The sequence below is a fragment of the Colletes gigas genome, unplaced genomic scaffold (genome assembly GCF_013123115.1).
Source record: "Colletes gigas isolate AHSC1104 unplaced genomic scaffold, ASM1312311v1 Colletes_gigas_Sc00011, whole genome shotgun sequence".
In the NCBI taxonomy this organism is placed as follows: Eukaryota; Metazoa; Arthropoda; class Insecta; order Hymenoptera; family Colletidae; genus Colletes; species Colletes gigas.
Window position 1 is genome coordinate 8,584,160 of NW_025106640.1, and position 16,964 is coordinate 8,601,123.

General features: G+C 44.4%; 3 protein-coding genes across 4 annotated transcripts in view; 1 reads left to right on the forward strand and 2 right to left on the reverse strand.

Moving 5' to 3' along the window:
• The window catches only part of LOC122398547 (proto-oncogene tyrosine-protein kinase receptor Ret), a 28,024-nt gene extending 20,559 nt beyond the window's left edge, over window positions 1-7,465 (forward strand). The window contains exons 10-19 of one of the 2 annotated variants that reach the window (XM_043398532.1): window positions 361-536; window positions 703-912; window positions 1,069-1,171; window positions 1,772-1,943; window positions 4,149-4,453; window positions 4,762-4,948; window positions 5,004-5,133; window positions 5,469-5,670; window positions 5,775-5,953; window positions 6,030-7,465. In XM_043398532.1, coding sequence (XP_043254467.1) covers window positions 361-536; window positions 703-912; window positions 1,069-1,171; window positions 1,772-1,943; window positions 4,149-4,453; window positions 4,762-4,948; window positions 5,004-5,133; window positions 5,469-5,670; window positions 5,775-5,953; window positions 6,030-6,454 — 2,089 coding nt within the window. In that variant the 3' untranslated portion in view covers window positions 6,455-7,465. The remainder of the gene's footprint in view (window positions 1-360; window positions 537-702; window positions 913-1,068; window positions 1,172-1,771; window positions 1,944-4,148; window positions 4,454-4,761; window positions 4,949-5,003; window positions 5,134-5,468; window positions 5,671-5,774; window positions 5,954-6,029) is intronic. The other variant, XM_043398533.1, reaches the window with a different exon arrangement.
• Window positions 7,466-7,542: 77 nt separating this feature from the next.
• On the reverse strand, window positions 7,543-10,249 carry LOC122398548. Its single transcript, XM_043398534.1, has 9 exons — window positions 9,961-10,249; window positions 9,789-9,849; window positions 9,545-9,691; window positions 9,234-9,464; window positions 8,855-9,148; window positions 8,685-8,786; window positions 8,444-8,598; window positions 7,965-8,361; window positions 7,543-7,896 (listed from the first exon to the last, which is right to left on the reverse strand). Exons 1-9 carry the CDS (start codon window positions 10,051-10,053, stop codon window positions 7,688-7,690), a joined length of 1,689 nt encoding a protein of 562 aa, XP_043254469.1. The 5' UTR covers window positions 10,054-10,249; the 3' UTR covers window positions 7,543-7,687.
• Window positions 10,250-10,504: 255 nt separating this feature from the next.
• Window positions 10,505-14,249, reverse strand: LOC122398554 (homogentisate 1,2-dioxygenase). Its single transcript, XM_043398542.1, has 8 exons — window positions 14,199-14,249; window positions 13,972-14,107; window positions 13,172-13,302; window positions 12,928-13,114; window positions 12,613-12,792; window positions 12,309-12,532; window positions 11,521-11,647; window positions 10,505-10,900 (listed from the first exon to the last, which is right to left on the reverse strand). The coding sequence occupies exons 1-8, from the start codon at window positions 14,214-14,216 to the stop codon at window positions 10,569-10,571; spliced, it is 1,335 nt and encodes a 444-aa protein (XP_043254477.1). The 5' UTR covers window positions 14,217-14,249; the 3' UTR covers window positions 10,505-10,568.
• Between the last annotated feature and the right edge of the window lie 2,715 nt (window positions 14,250-16,964).

A 16,964-nucleotide genomic window follows, 5' to 3' on the forward strand; every position in this document is an offset into this window, starting at 1 on the left:
TTCTTCCTTCGACGGCGAACGCCTCCTCGAAACCACCCACGCACTCTTTCCAACCTTTCGATTGCACGTTAACCCTAGAGCACCATACTTTGTTTTTAAGCACGTGAACGTTGCTCTGGGCCAAGCTTCGAGCACAGTTTATTCGAGTCAAAGTAATAAATTATTTCGAATCCTCCTCCTCGACCTCGCGTTTCAACCACCCACGCTCCAGCTTTTCGATTAAACGTTAACCTCGGGGCGCCGTACTTTGATTTTAACTACGTTAATATCTCTCTGGCAGATAGAAAAGTATTCCAAGATTGCCTGTTATTTCATTTCCCAACTCTTGAACGCGGTACGAGAAACGCTTCGATATTTCAGCAAGGGCAGTTTCGTTGGACGTTGCACGTGGAGGAGGAACAATCGTTCGAACAGTTCCTACCTGTCGGAGAACTATCCGACCTGTTCTCCCGATTTGAGTCACTGCCCGGACAATCGGTGCGACCAGCTCGAAGAACTGGACGCTCGCATTTGCCCTCAGGATTGCACCATCGAATGTAAGCGACAGGACTCGTTTCCAGAATATCGAATTTTGTGTTTAGTTAGAGTTCCATTGTATTTCAATTTGAGACGAGCCCTACGAAAAATTCCTGTCTCGCGTGTGTTTAAATCGCCCGCGAGGGAAACGTGTAACGAGACCACGAAGAAATCTGTACGTTTCAGCGTACACGCTGTTCGCTGAAATGAACGAAGGCGGACGTGGAATCAAGAGAGGTCTGGGAACCTGCGCCTGCACCGATCAGCTGCAATGCGCCTGCAACGTCCGTAGCTTTCCCGCGCGAAACGACAACAACGAGAAAAGCAATAAAGACGCGAGAGGCCATGAGTTACGAGACCGAGAAAACGAGGTCACGGCGCCTAATACTCAAAAAGGTTCGTCTATTATTTCACGATCTTAGTCCACCCATCTAAGCGAATTCTATTCGTTACTCGGTCAAATATAAATCAGAATTTGAAGGTTCGACAGGACTATCAAAGTTTAACAAAACAAAGACCCTATTGCTAAACTTGTTCCGTCGTTTTTTACAGCAGGTACCGGATCCTGCGGCCCTTTCTGCATGATAGGCCTGATCGGTGGTAGTTTCGTCGTGCTGATCGCGATCGTTCTCTACGTCGTCGTTTCGAGATTCAGGTGAGCATCCACTCGACGATCCGCGGCGAAACAAAATAAGAGAGATCGGAGTACCGAAACGTGACCAAAGGCGAAACGACTGTATCAACGATGTTTACAGCATATTACGCGGTGTTCGTGCGACAGCTGGAGAATCCCAGCTGCCCGAATCGGAGATAATTCTGGAACGTGTGACCCCTCGTACGTGCGAACGATCGAACTATCGAGAGGGCCCGCGAGCGATTCTCTAATATTTCGGTGACGCGCAACAGTAGATACGCTTATCAGGGTGCACTATCGATTTCTCTCGAGGCAGAGGTTCCTTTTGTCAGCGGCCGCGTCCGAGCGAGCAACCGGTGGTCTCCTTTCGTCGAACTCCTTTCGTCGTTTTCCATTCACGGCGCGAACGCGAACACGAGCGACCAGAAAAGTTGCGAAACGATCCGACACAACGATTCCCGGATCCCTCGAGCTTCCATCGGCCGCGTAAACGACGAGAAGCGTTTCAACAACGGGCGAAATTAAAAAAGTTTCCTCATCGTTTGCGCGCCGAGGCCGCTTTAAACTCCACTTTCGTAACAACCGTCCGGGGTTTACGCGAGCGAGCACTTTCGGTTGCAGAATGGCCGCGAAAGGAGCTCGTCGCGAGAGCAAACGGAGAGCAGCGAACGGAGACACGAACGGGGTTGCTATATTGCCCTCCGATTACATCGACCGGGGCGACGGGCTGCTGATCGGATTGGACACCTTCACCGCGGCAAATCGGCACTTACTCATCCCCAAGACCTACCCGGTGAGTAACGTTTCTTCGTGACATCTATTATTTGCTTGAAACTTCCTTTGCCTGAGCGACTTCCGATAATCGGTGCTACGAAACGTCTCTCGACGTCCTTACTTTAACACTAAACCCACGGGCGCTATATGTATACCCATTCCTACCATAACCGATCAAATGATCAGTCTCTTTTTTCCTCTTTTACGAAGCAACATAATTATCCTTCTCTCTTATGTTAAACAAGTTTTCAATTTTCATTGAATAGTAGATAAAACGAATTTTGTTTCCAGTCGATACCGTAGTTAATTCCGAAAAATGGCATAGTAATTATGCAAACACCCTGTATACAAATTTAAATTAATTTTCAATCAAATAAACAATTTACGATCCAGTTTTATCGTACACTAGTCGTACGATCAATAGGAAGTGTTGAAACTACTTTGGGTATGTAGCGTCAAAGTAAATGTCAAAATAAACATAGAAGACAGCATAAATTATAATAGTTGTTAGGCTCGCAGGATAGAGGATTAAATGCCCTTTAAAATGAGCGTTCGTACGACCCGATAGCTTTATTAGTTCCAGAGATATCGCGATTTTAATTTCAAGTCGATGCGGTGGCTAGTTACGGAGATACGAGGGTCCGAGGCGTTTGTTTACGTTCATTCAGATGAATGGACTCGCGCGCGCGACAATAGTAAACAGTGCGTAGTAAATTCTTAGAAATACTACGCGGAAGTAGGTCACGACAGTCACGACTCACGTGCGACAAGGAGGTCCAGCGTGACGCGTCAGACGAAGACAGAGATAGTCAAATTAAGAAAAATACCCTTTTACATAAATTACGATATCTCGAAAACGGAAAGTCCGATCGACAAAAACAAAAAACCATATTAAAGGGGAAGCCTTGCCGCTTCTAACGATACCTTAATAATTAATAAAACACTAGTAGTTTCGAAACTGCACGCGTCTAAAGTTTTAGTATTTTTAATGCGCGTTGATAGCCTTTTCTAAGACGGAGAGCGGAATTTTAAAAATGACCTATTACATAAATTACGATATCTCGAAAACGGAAAGTCCGATCGACAAAAACCAAAAACCATTTTAAAGGGGAAGCCTTACCGCTTTTAACAATGCCTTAATATTTAATAAAACCTTAGTGGTTTCGGAACTGCGCGCGTCTAAAGTTTAACTATTTTTAATACGCGTTAATAGCCTTTTCTAAACCATTCAATGAAAATTTTGCAAATTATTGCACGATAAATCGTTGCGTTTACGACCCCTAAATACTACGGATGCGCGACAAAAAAGACCAGCGCCTATATTCCCTGTTTTCGAGGCTGACCATTTCGTAAAACAATTAAGTGGTTCCAGGTTGGAGTTTATATCCTTTCTGTCGTCGACAAACGCGTAAGCTGGCAAGTAATTCAGAGCTTCCGACGTAAAAGCTGACAAAATGCACGCGATAATCTCGAATTTCGACTAAACTAACTCCAGGTGAAATTAACTCGCGACACGATCCCAAGTTTCCCAATTTCCTCTGGATACGGTTTTTGCGTGCACGTCCATTTAGTCGGTTAAGTGCCAACGATAGGACATGCTTATCGAGTCTCCTGCGAATCCGCAGTGCTATACAGAGAAGCAAAAACCTTGAGCGATACACGATCAACCGTCGCGCTATGTCCGCAGAGGTGAATTTTTATCGACGAAAAACGGAGAATAGAACGCGATACGACGTTTCTATGCTACTCGAGAAACGAGTATAGCGGTTTACGACTCGAAATACAAACTCCTTCACACCCACGGACGACAACCACCGACTCTTTGTACGAAACATAAAGCACCGAAATAGGTTCTTACCGAACAGGGTGTGAATTTTTAAATTACATTAATTTAAAAACTTTGTTGGGTACCTAACAGGTTCTATTCTATTCCTGTAACTCTCTATTTTTACGTACTTTAGATAATTTTAAAACTATATCGAAACGGAGTAAAATTACCCTGTCTAAGAAAATAGAACTCGTAAAAATAGCACTCCCGATATCCAAACGTGCCGTATTAATCCTGTCAGTCGCAAATTCGGAGTTTTCTAAAATATTGTGCAATCGATATGGAATACTTCCGGGGTGTAGGAGTTCCTAAATTCTATTGCATCGTGTTATCGAACTATGCACCGCGAAATGCAACACGGAATGCTGCTAACAATGGTTCGATGTTTTCGGGCAGCCGGATCCGAAATGGGAATTCCCGCGATCACGGTTGACCATCGAGCAAGTGCTGGGCGAAGGGGAATTCGGTCGTGTTTTGCGCGCCAAAGCAATCGACATCGATGGAACGACAGGTCCGACAACCGTGGCGGTTAAAACTCTCAAGGAACACGCCTGTGCATCGGAGCTCGCGGACTTGCTCTCGGAGTATCAGCTCCTGAAGGAGGCACAGCATCCGAACGTGATCAAGCTCCTGGGTGCTTGCACCACTCCGGGAGCCCCGGTCTACCTCATCATCGAGTTCGCGGAGTTTGGATCATTGCGGTGAGTCCATCGTAACGTTATTTGACGGCTCGAGTCGCGGGACAAATATGGAGACCGTCGAGACCAACGTCAACGAACCGTGGAATTTCGTATTGCGGGATTCCGTCGTGGTCGGGACAATAACCGGTGTCCGCGATGGGTTCTCGTAACATCGCGGTAATTAAATTCTTCGGGCATTTTGCGTTTTCACGGAACGCGGGAAAGAAACGCGCGACGGAATACCAACCGTAGGCGCGACGGAAGGAAAAATAGCGACTCGTTGGCGACGTCCCGCGATATTACGAGCACGGATGTGCACTATTTTCCAGAAATTACTTGAGACGCAGCCGACACTTGGAATCCGAGGGGAGATCCGGTGGTTGCGCCTCGTTGTCCAACCTGGCCGAGGAATCGCGGGACACGGACGCGACGTCCACGTATACCGTCACGTCTCGCGACATTCTCTCGTTCGCCTGGCAAATCAGCAAAGGAATGGCCTATCTCGCCGACATTAAGGTAACAATTCGAGTACGATCTAAACATCTTTTACTGACGATATCTCGTCGTCCAGTTGGTTCACAGAGATCTCGCGGCTAGAAACGTGCTACTAGCGACGGGAAAAGTCTGCAAGATCTCGGACTTTGGACTGACGCGCGACGTCTACGAGGACGACGCGTACCTCAAACGCAGCAAAGGACGAGGTGGGTGAATTCGTTCCTTATTTTCCATTCTATTTTATACAGACATACCTAGCTTCAACCCTGCAACTAAAACTTTGTCTAATATAATTTGTCGAACACGTTCCAAATGGTATATTGTCATAAAATCACCAGGGAAGAACTTAAAATTGTCGCTTATAAACGAGGAACAATTATGCCGCGTAAGGAAATTCTAGGAATATTTCGAATCGATTCGAAACCAGCTCCTCCAGGCGTCCAGATGCTCCCGCTCGTAACTCTCGAAGGATTTGCGTAAAAGAGTGAAATCCTCGTTCCCGAGTCCCCGTTTAATCCAAGATTTTACGATTCGTTCTTAGTACCCGTGAAATGGATGGCACCGGAATCCCTGGCCGATCACGTGTACACCAGCAAGTCGGATGTTTGGAGCTTTGGTGTCCTCCTGTGGGAGCTGGTCACTTTGGGAGCCTCTCCCTACCCTGGCGTCGACGTTCACAATCTCTACAATTTACTCAAAGCCGGGTACCGCATGGAGAGGCCGCCCAATTGCTCGCAACATTTGTAAGTCAACAGTCTGCCTATCTTTCAACTATCTATTCGCGTCCCTACGTAGAATTCCCTCAAAGATACGAACGATTTTGGTCTAAAAAGTAGTTCGATCGCAGGTACAAGTTGATGGTGTCGTGCTGGCACCAAGAACCCGGAATGAGGCCGTCTTTCAAAGAGCTGACCAGTCATTGGGAAAGAATGTTAGAGGATAGCGTCGAATACTTGGATCTAAATCCTAGAACCGTCCACAATCAGGCCTACTTCGCCTCCCTTCACGACCTGGACAGTCCAAACAGTGCGTATCCTACTTTCTCTCGTCGCCACCGCGCGAATCTTTACCCATTAACGAGCACGAATACTACTTTTAATAGATTCGAAATGTTTCGACGCGACAGGTTCCGGGAACGACGAGAACGACGCGGGTAAGAACAACTCGTTGCGAACCGACGTCGTCAACTATCTCGAGAAGCCGTCTTCCGACACGGTGACCAAGTGCGACAAGGTCGACAAGCTTCACACCCTCTGGCAAGAACCTGTAGCCTCCTTCCCCGAGGAATCCGTCAAGTTGTCATACGTGAACGATCGGTCGCCGAGCTTGCGCGCGAATCACTACGAAAGCCCGATTAAATTCAGAAACGCGAGCGTGACCAGCGACAGCGAGAACGACCTGGTCACGCCGACCAACGAACGGCCGCAATCCTACATCGACATGGAGGGCAAGAAGTCCGCGGAGTCCGAGGACCTTCTGGTATTCGCCAGTATAAACGGTACCAACGACAGAGACGAAGGTAACTGAGGAACCGACAAGGAAACCCGAGGATGAAAACTGACGAATTGTTCGCGGATCGCGAGCAACGGAGGCTACGAAACGAAAATCGGCGTTCCGCTCCTTTACGATACCGAAGGATTTAAAACGACGCGATACCCGTGGCAGGATAATAATCGATATCGCGTAACCAATACGAATAGTCGACGAAGAAGCCTATTTTTATGTATAAAGTATCGCGTCCTATATCGAACATATAGGAAATGTACTTATTATCTCGTCTACCTAGATGTATCCGAATCATTTCGATGCAAACTGCACACGCCTTTGTACTCTGATACTCTTTGCTGTCGAAACGCGCAACGGTAGAACGCGTACGAACCCCAACTTCGATCTTCCCTGCGCTTTATCGTTTACGAGTAGTTTAATTTATAAGAACGAAGATGTCGAACGTTTCCCACCCACCGATTGTTTTCCGAACAACGTAGCACGCATCTCTGTTAATTACTTCATCTTCCAACATTTTTTACGTCGAGGAATCGAAATTTCATCGAGAAACAAAGCGACAAGGATTAGAGGATTCGCCATAAATTATTAAATGTTTAAGCTTCCAATCGAGTAAAATGCACTTATACCGCGCACGTGCTTCCCGCTTTCGCGTACACGCCTAGAACAGCGTTTAAAGTGTTGGATGAACACGGAACTGAAGAACGAGATTCGATAACCGTCGACGCGTAGACTTAAATACGACTACCGATCGATGTAATCATATCCAAAGAAGACTGCGTTTCCATACCTCGTCGAACAAATACGTCCCTTTTGTATTTATGTATAAAGCAGAGCATTCCATTACATTAGTTAGTTATCGTTTACCGCGCAAATCTACACGTACAAGTTTCGTTTGTATCGTGTTCTATAATTCTTATTACTTTTCGAGAGTTGACTAGTTTTAGCGAAGACGCATACCGTGAACATAACTGTTATCGTGCCATCGTTATTTTCTTGTACCTAATATACATATATATATATATATATACACACATACACACACAGGAAATAAACTCATCAAAAGAAACGTTACAAAATTGGTGATTTCAACGAACAGACCAAAGGGGTTGCACAGTAACGAAAAGTTACCTCGTTTATTGAATCGGTACAAGTATAAGATATCCTACATCTTAAAAAACAACCTTAGGCAAGATAAATTTCTTCGTGGACGTCGGTAACAAAATAAAAGAAGAAAAAATACTGTAAAATATAAAATCACAAGTTTAAGTCGCGGACGCAAAAGTTGCCATTGCTCGACGGCGTGCTATAAACGAATGCCTCTCCGCCATCTCCGTTTTCCCCAAGCAAATTCAACTCGTCGATATTCGTTGCAAAAGCCTGGGGAATGGGACTACTTTCCAATACCGTCGACACGGAATTCCGCGTGTCTGGCATCGGGTCGTTTCCCGACGTTAACAGATTTTCTGCATTAAGAAACAAGACGTTGGACGAAAAGATCGACGATTAATTTCGAATCTACAAAACCACTGACCTGTCTCTCGTGTTCCTTTCATCGCGCTTCCATCCTCCTCGAGTATTTCCAATTTCGCTAATTTTACGCTATCTAAAAACTCCCTATCGCACGCGGAAACCCATCTCGAGCTTTGAATCTGATGGATTACCTTCACGAGCTTCGGCAGCTCTTTCGGCAAACAGAATCTCTTCAAATGCCTGGTCTCCTCGGGCACGTCGTTCGGTGTGCAATACGGCAACTGCACGATATAATACCTCTTCCCTTTCTGAAATTGATTCTCTTTGACTAGCTTTAAGAAATGATTATCGTTGTCCCTATAGATCAACGACACCGCAGGTTTTATAGGCGGCGGCGAAGTGGCAACGAGGACGACGTCTGCGCTTCGAAAAGCACCGTTGCACCAATCTTGGGTATCCTGTATGAATGGAAAGGTATGAGATTAAGATCCACACGACGATCGATAACGATTAATACAAATGATCGCGTCTCGTACTAACTTTCCTCGTACTATCCGTGACATCTATCATATCTATTACGGCAACGTTCGAATTTCTTAAATATTTAACTAACTCGTTCATCGCGTTGATGTGCGTCAGACGCGTGGGTGAATACACTAACAAACAATTAGGCTTTCGTCTCCCTTTCAATCCTCCTGCAAAAGATACTACATGCATGCGACGCCCAAATGTAAACACAACGGAAGAAAGCATCTCGAAATTTGTAACAACGCGACATTACCCTTCGTGTACAATTTGTAAAGGAGATAGAGCACGCACAGAATCGCCGGTGGTATCCACACGGTGCTGATAATCATAATTAGAAGACGGTGGGACGGTTTTTCTGCAAAGTATAAACCTCGTCGAATAATGCGATGTGCAAACAATTTTAAATGATTTTTCTTTGCTTACGTATAATGATAAAAGGTGTACTACTGTTTGCACATCCATTTTCCCCGCAATGTGGATGTATTGCGGAGACTTTAAAGTAGTACACACCGGTGTGCCCTGTGAAGTCGTACAAGATACTTTGTTCGCTCGTTGTGAACAATATATTTGAGTCTGTGTCATTGTTTATCAACCAAATTTTGTATTTTGTCACATTGTACGATTCCCGCATCGACTGAACGTGTAACGAGTGAAGAGGCGCGTGAGATATATTTATATATACAAATGGCGTGTAGTCTTTTATGCTTATGCCTTCTTCTGCAAAGGTATAAGTTTCATTGAAAGAAAAAAACGCTAAATTCTCTAGAACGAGTTTCCATTTGATACTGCCTCGAGCACTCACCGATAAATTTATGCGCAGGTACATTGAAAATATATTGTTTGCTATAATTATACGTTTTACCAATCACTAAATAATCAAATTGGTAAGGAGTGGATTCGTAAGAATCGTTAGAGAACGGGCATGAAACGTATAGTTCCTTTGGAGCAGGATGAGTTTCGTTCCCAAAAAGTTTTATACTTCTACAAGCTAACTGACTTTCATTCAGTAAGCTCCGATAACGTATATTTAATCCTATTTTATTATAAAGAATTGCATGTATTATCGAACCATTGCCGTGTATATATGGAAATTATTTCATTAAAAACTCTTACTGTCGAAATTTGCATCGGTAATGCTTAAATTAAATGCAGTGACTTTGGTTTGAGCTTCCTTGTATACATAAGTACGTAGGCTAAATTTGGCAGTGTCGTTGTTCAGTACTATAGCACTTGAGCTTTTCAAGTTAAGTTTAGCGCAATCTAACAAAATAAATAAGTTTATTACCTGTTATGATCCTTAGACTTTAGATACGACTGATTTATCGACGACACGCATTATTTAATAATAATTTTGTACCTCCATCCCTTTGTATTCTTGTGAGTACACACTGGAAACCAGGTACGGGTGTTAAGTTCGCCTGCAAAAAATCAGATCACAAATCGTTAAATTAGTGGCGTGAACTATAAATTTTATTCGCATTTACAAATACGATTCGAACAGAGATAAACAGAAAATTTAAGACAATTACCGAGGCCTGACAGTAATCTGGATAACAAAAAGAGGCTGTGACGCTTCTGCCGATGTAATAAAGAAGTATCGTCAGGTTGACAATGTTCCACATTTTAAGGTTAGAGTTACGAGTCAATAACAGCAACTGCACGTAGATTTTATCGACGCGAACATATTCGCGTGGCTTCGGACTTCGAAAAACGTTTTATAATTTCATTTGTCTACGACACAACACCACGGAGTCTACATTTTTCGATAAAAAAACCCTCAAAACGACTGAGAACAAACAAGCTTTGGACCACATTGGACGCTCGTCCAAGTATGCACGCAGGCGCACTCTACCGCGCAAAAACGTAATCTTGCACGTACAACCGTAATGATAAACGTTAATTTGTTTATAATAATTTATGGAATAATATACTTGATTTCACAACAACGTGCCTGACAAAGCATGGAAACAATTGTAAAATTCTCATGCGTACAAAGAACGCGTTATATGCAGTTACTTTACACACCAGTCGTATATTAAAATAACAGTAATTATAGAAGATAGACCAACGGGTAAATTTGTCTTTATTAAAACATATAAAAAGAAACAAGATATCTTAAGTACGATACAGCAGGAAATTATATAAGGGACGTTTCAGGTTTAGCGTTTGGATTGAAATGTTTTTTCAATCCTTCCCAGCATTTGTTATAATCGTTGTCGAGTTTATTGGAGAGCTTCATGGCCCACTCGGTGACCGCCATGCTGTAAGAAGTCTCAAACATGAAAGCCTGAGTTCCATCAGCGACGCGTTCCGGTTTAAGCTCGCTATTAGAAGCAGCTTCGAAACAACGCGCATCCGGTCCATGAGGCGTCATAATAGAATGCAACGACGCTCCGCCTGGATGGAAACTTTCCTCTTTAGCTTCGTACCGTCCCTTTATAAGACCCATGAACTCGCTCATACAATTTCCTGGGGGTCGAAATCACTCGTATGAACACGTGGATACGGATCGGTTACAGAATTGGGTATGATAAAAAGATGATCGCGTTTCTTCGTCCGTCCGGCCGACTTATCCCGCGAAGATCGAGACGTCTGGTCTCGAGCAAATTCGAAAAAACGAAGGAAAGAGAGAGAGAGACGACAGAATGGGACAGGACAAGGGTAAAAATGACACGTTTCTCAGGCAAAAGAAACTATCGTCGCGAGAAAAAGGAAAAGTCGATATCGTCAGAGAAAATTCCGAGTTTTCACCGGCCATCCCGCGATTAAACGGCTTTTAGAAGCGGTCAAGCATATCGAAGTGTGTCTAGAAGGGAAGCTCCGTGCAATTGACAACGAATCATCGTAGAAAGGCAAAAGGACAGGATGGGGCCGCGGCGTTATCTGCGTTTCAGCTGGAAAGCGAAAAAGCGAAAAGAAAAGGATGGAGGTGGGACGGGGCCCCCCGATCTCGGTTTCAATTATAGATCGCGGCACCGACATCGCTTTAAGCGGCGGACACTCTCGAAATTTCTCCGTCGACCGTTCGTTAAGTTCCCTCTTTTGCGTTTTGCTCGAGTAGAGGCGTCGTACGACGACTTTCTACTTACTGTGATAATAAGGAGGCCGGAAAGTGTGTTCCTGCACGGACCAGCGGGGTGGGAATATCACGAAATCGGCCGCCGCGGTCCCAGGCTTCCTCGAGGGGCAGGTCAGAACCGTAAAAATTGATGGATCCTGCCGGGGAAACGAAATCCTAACTTTCATCGATCGTCGATCACTTCAAACAAATATAGCGACTCTCGTGGACGCAGCGGGGAATCGAGAGGATACACAAAGAATCGAGTCTAAGAAGCTTTGTCACGTCCATTGTAATTTCATGTACGAGGGAAAGTCAAAACGTAAAAGGGACCTTTAAGTTTAATTGTTATTTTCAAAACGATCGAAGTTCTATCCAGATTTCTTTTCATCCTGGAAGAAACTTCTCGATCTCGTGCGTAACCAACTTTGCACCGCTCCGATGATCTGTTCATCGGACGTAAACTTCCTTTCTTTTCGCTATTCTTCAAACGGGAGAAAAAGATGGAAATCAGATATTGCTTCGACTTAAACGACTATCACCGTACTGCTGCTTCATCCTGCAAATAATCTCTGGTAGATTTCACCTCCACCGAGTGAAGAAAACGTATCGCTGCTTGCATTTATTCTTCGGCGCGGACAGCGGGGAGCATTACAAATGAAGTTCGCGTTGGTCTAACATCGAAGAAATCAGAGTTCCTAATCTCCTAATTGGCAAATAAAAATGTCCCTACTCGACTTTCCCTCGTAAATGGCTACAAAGAATACCATCGCTATATCTATTCGCTGATATAGCAACTGTTCGATGCGTTATACTTACGCAGTGATCGAAGGAAACCGAATTTATAGTCATAAATCTGGCGAGATCGTATTTATAAGGGACGTAATTTCCATGCCAAGCCACCACGTCGAACGGGTTGTGATCTTGCTCGGCGACGAAAAGCTTGCCGTGATACTTGCACACAATTTTATAATCGGTATCGCGGTCCTCGTAGTGCGCGACAGGTGTTTGAAAGTCCCGCGGGTTCGCCAAACCGTTTGCTCCTAATCAAAAATGATTAACAACGATATAATCTCGAGCTTTTTTTCATTCAACCACTGTATCGAACAGTGCATTGGTTTACCTATGGGTCCTAAGTCGGGTAGGCGAAAATGATCGTCGAATACCTCTAGAATGTACCCACGGGACGGTCCAAAAACCGTCACGTTGAATCGCATACCTTGCTGGACCACGCATATTTCGTTCGGTTCGCAACGAATCTTGCCAAATTCCGTGGTTATCATCAAAGGGCCTAGCTGAGGCACTGCAATTTCAAGCAGCAATACTTGGCAAGTGTTTATGCAGAGTCTTAGCCTATCAACCTAACGTGCAAAGCTAAAAGAGAGTACTATACATCTTGATACACCCTATAACTACCCTAATAGCTCGAACCACGTACCAACGAGGAAATCTCCGTCAGCGTTGTAAAAGGCCTTGTCCCTCATGGAAGCGTTGCAAAGATAAGTATGAATGGCTATGCCTTGCCGCGTACGGCAGTCGCCTGCGCCACAAATCGTGTGCAAACCGTCGACGAAATCCACTTCTGCAGCCTGTCTGCTCGGAACGTCGAACGGTTTCCATCTTAACTAAGAAAGATACGAAGTTAATCGCGGATCGTCGAACGAGATCGAGTCTCGTGGTACCTGATTGGGTGTGGTTTGGTCCCATTCGTAGATCAATCGCGAGGCGGCGTCGACGACCGGTACGAAGGACTTGTGGACGACCGACGGTCGAATTCGATAGAGCCACGAGCGTTTGTTCTGAGAACGCGGAGCTGTTGAACAACGAATGGCACTCTATCGGTTCTCGTTCGACTGTCTCTGAGAGTTAAACTATGTAAGTAGTTCTTTTCGATATAGTTGGTGGAACACGTATGTAAGTTAAGCGAGGCGCGAAGAAGGGTGCTCACACGTGGACGGAACACGAAGGAAACGAACAAGAATCTAAGGAACGAGGTCACTAGACTATGCATCGAGTTCGCTACCACGACGCTTACAACGACTATGTTACAGAAATTTATTCTATCGTTTCTTCGGGCAAGTTTAACTATACGCGGAGCGTACAACCCCCGTATGGCACTAATAGTCTTACTATTCGTTGGAAACTACTTTTTGCTACAATAAATAAAATATATTATTTTCGAAAGTGCGCGTACGATTTGAAATATTATTTTACCTAGCTCTTGGTACGATTTTAGAAACTTGTACAATTTAGAAAACCGGTTGTATACATTTTACGTTTTCACTGGATAATCGAAAGGCTTGTAATTAATTTATACTCGGTGGAAACTTTAATATGTCACGATAAGTGCCGTAATATTTATTTACGTACGCATTAGCGACAAATAGGAAATCTAAGATGAAACACATTAAGCGATACGGGTTTGTCAACTCTCCCTTGAAAGTTTACGAATTCGCATAACTCTGGAACATGCTGTACTCACCGGTAAACGCCGTGCCGGACAGCTGCTCGGCGTACAATCCGTAAGGACAGTTTTGAGGACTGTTCTGACCAACGGGGAGAGCGCCAGGACATCGTTCGTCCTCGCTCGAAAACTCACAGTCGAACCCGGTCAGATACTGAAACCAAAGAAAATCTTATTAAAGTTAATATCGTGGTATTTCGCGCTGGAAATCAATTTTGATCATCGCGAGCCGAGGATCCTTCTACCTTCAAATCGTCTTTCATCGCGTGATGTTCTCCTATGGCGAAATAAACGTTTCTTTTCGTGGCTACACCCTTTTATACCAAGCGACACCGGTCGACCTCACTCGATACGTAATATCTAAACGAGATTGTCGTTATGCAAAAGAAAAACATGTTTACGTTGTTTGCTACTGCCTCGACCAATCGCGTGCCCGCGCATACGAAGGCACGACTCATTAAAACGTTCGGTCAACACCCATCTCGTCCAGCAACCAGAAATTCCACACACTCTATGATAATTTATCGTCTTGCCTTAATTCCCGAGACGAGCCCCTCGATAGCACGTATCCTTCGACGATGGACGTTTTAAATATCGGAGATTTGCATTGCAGATAGCTCTTTGGATGGCGAACCTTCCTCGCGAAAGATCTAGGAAATTGTGAATTTCATTTATTTTCGAAAATAAATTTTCCACAGTCCACAGACGAATCTCGTTTAGTTCGCGCAAGGTCGAAACGAAGGAGGAAAATTTCCGAGGATTTCTTATCAAGGTGCGTCGATAGGAAAAAAACCTTGCATAATTCGAAAGTGATTCATCGATAGAAGTAAAAAAAAAAAAGAGCTCGTGCCGTAATAATCGTAAATCGCTCGTTACCGTAAACATGGTCGATCTTTTGCTTCGACCTCCTGAACCGAAACGCAAATATCATTGCGAAATCATCGTTTTGTAGACGCGATACGATTGTTCGCTGTTGTGACATCGACCGACACGATCCGTGAATAAACGACACATTGGCGATCGCGACGGGCAAATAACTCGGGACAAAGTTAAGAAAATTTCCTTAACGATCGAGAAGAATCGAGAACTAAGAGCGACAGTGATTTCTGCATGGTACTAGCAAAACGATTCGCACCTTTCGCTCGCGAAAACTGGTCCTTGGAAAAAAATGCAAACGGGTATGCTTCGATCGATTACGCGTGGAATATGTGACCGCGTGCCTGACGAAACCCGTTAATCCCAATTAATAAAGACCATTGATCAATGTAATTAATAAGAAAAATGAACGAAAACAAAAGCAAGCGTCATAAATCTTTGCACCTTTTTGTTTCAGAGTTTCGAACGCGGAACTAGTTATGTAATTTATCGGAGTCAGAGTTAATGTTCTAGGGGCACAGTCGTCTGACCGGTGAAGAATGTCGTTTAATTAATTTAAATTATTTACCTCGCATCTCTGCTGTGTTTTTAACAACTTATATAAGAAGTCTTCCGCTACTTGACTCAGTTTATACCAAGAGTAACTACTCGTTCTACATATGACAACGTGACTGTTAACACATGTAACACTGTCCTTAGATGTTAGACATCGCCAACACGAGCTAGCAACTAAAATTAGTAAAAGTATTACTCGCTGTTACTGGACGTCGTAATGAAAGTAAGACCCCTCGTATACGACTTCTACCTTTGCCAACATTAGTGTATCGACGATGTTGAACGTCCGAGGAGAGCTATGTTTGCCAGTATAACTTGACGTCGTAAACAAACTTGTCTCGCAAATCGTGTTAACAGACACGTTAACTGTGCGTGTTTTCCAATTACGCGTTAATTTACGTCTCGGTAACCATTTTAGATACCATTATGCTATATACTTTTCTATCTGAAATTCGATGCTCTGTCCAAACGCATGCAAGATGCTGATCGTTTCCAAATCGTTTCTCCTATCTAATACAGAAAACAAAGAACGATTAAAAACTTGGTCGTTTATTAATTTTGATTGCAAACGGCGACCACGATCGTAAGCAACGTTCCTCGAATAATTCCGTTAATCGTACGGAATCGAGGCCAAAGTTGAAACGGCATTCCCGCGATCGAAGGAACGCGGCGCGCTAGCTTATTCATCGTGGTTCGAGCGGACATTTCGTATCGAATTCTTCGCGAGGAGGACGAGCAGAACGGACACCGTCGTCGGGCGAAATGGAGTTAATTGCGCGTAATTGGCCGCGTTAAAAGAGTCGTTTGCGTTTCGATATGGCGCGGTAGCCTTAGCGACGAGCAACGAGGAACCACGGAGAAGGGAAACCCGAGGTGGGGGCCGTTTACAGTTAACCGAGGAGGTTGCGCGAGAAGAATCTTTCTCCGACGACAGAATAACCTTCCTCCTGCACCCTACTTCGAGAGAGAACTAACGGAAACCCGACGGCGTCGCGCACTTTTCCGCGATTGGGCCCATAATCTCGACCGGACCAAACACAATTTTTCGGCGGAAAAATCTTTTCATGGTGGCTGAGCACCATGATCGATACAAATTCTCTCTGACAGTACCTTATATTGTCACCTATTTGCTTAACTTTCACTGCAAGAAATTAGAGTTTCGATGTGTTTTGAGCCACCGTGTGTCGAATGAAATGGATCTGTTCGGAGAAAAGCGTTTGATAACGCGTTCCCGTGATTGGGCCCCGGCGATCAGAAACTTTCGATCCGGTTTGCCAGTTTCCGGTTAAAGCTCGACACGGATGCTCGTGGAATCGAGTCTAGCGCATTCAGCGGACCTCGGACGAACGCGCTAGAACGAGAATAACGAAAAATGGCGAACGGTGAGACCAGGAGGAGGAAGTGATCCATCTTTTAATATCGGGCACGTACGCGATCTGTTCAAAAACTAACGAGACTATAAAGATACCGCCTAACACGGTTAGACGCGTGCTAAATAAAAAACTAAGCGGCGAATATATTTTCATTGTCGTTTAGTTGTTCGCCTAGAAGACATATTTATCAGGCCATGAAAAGTTTGC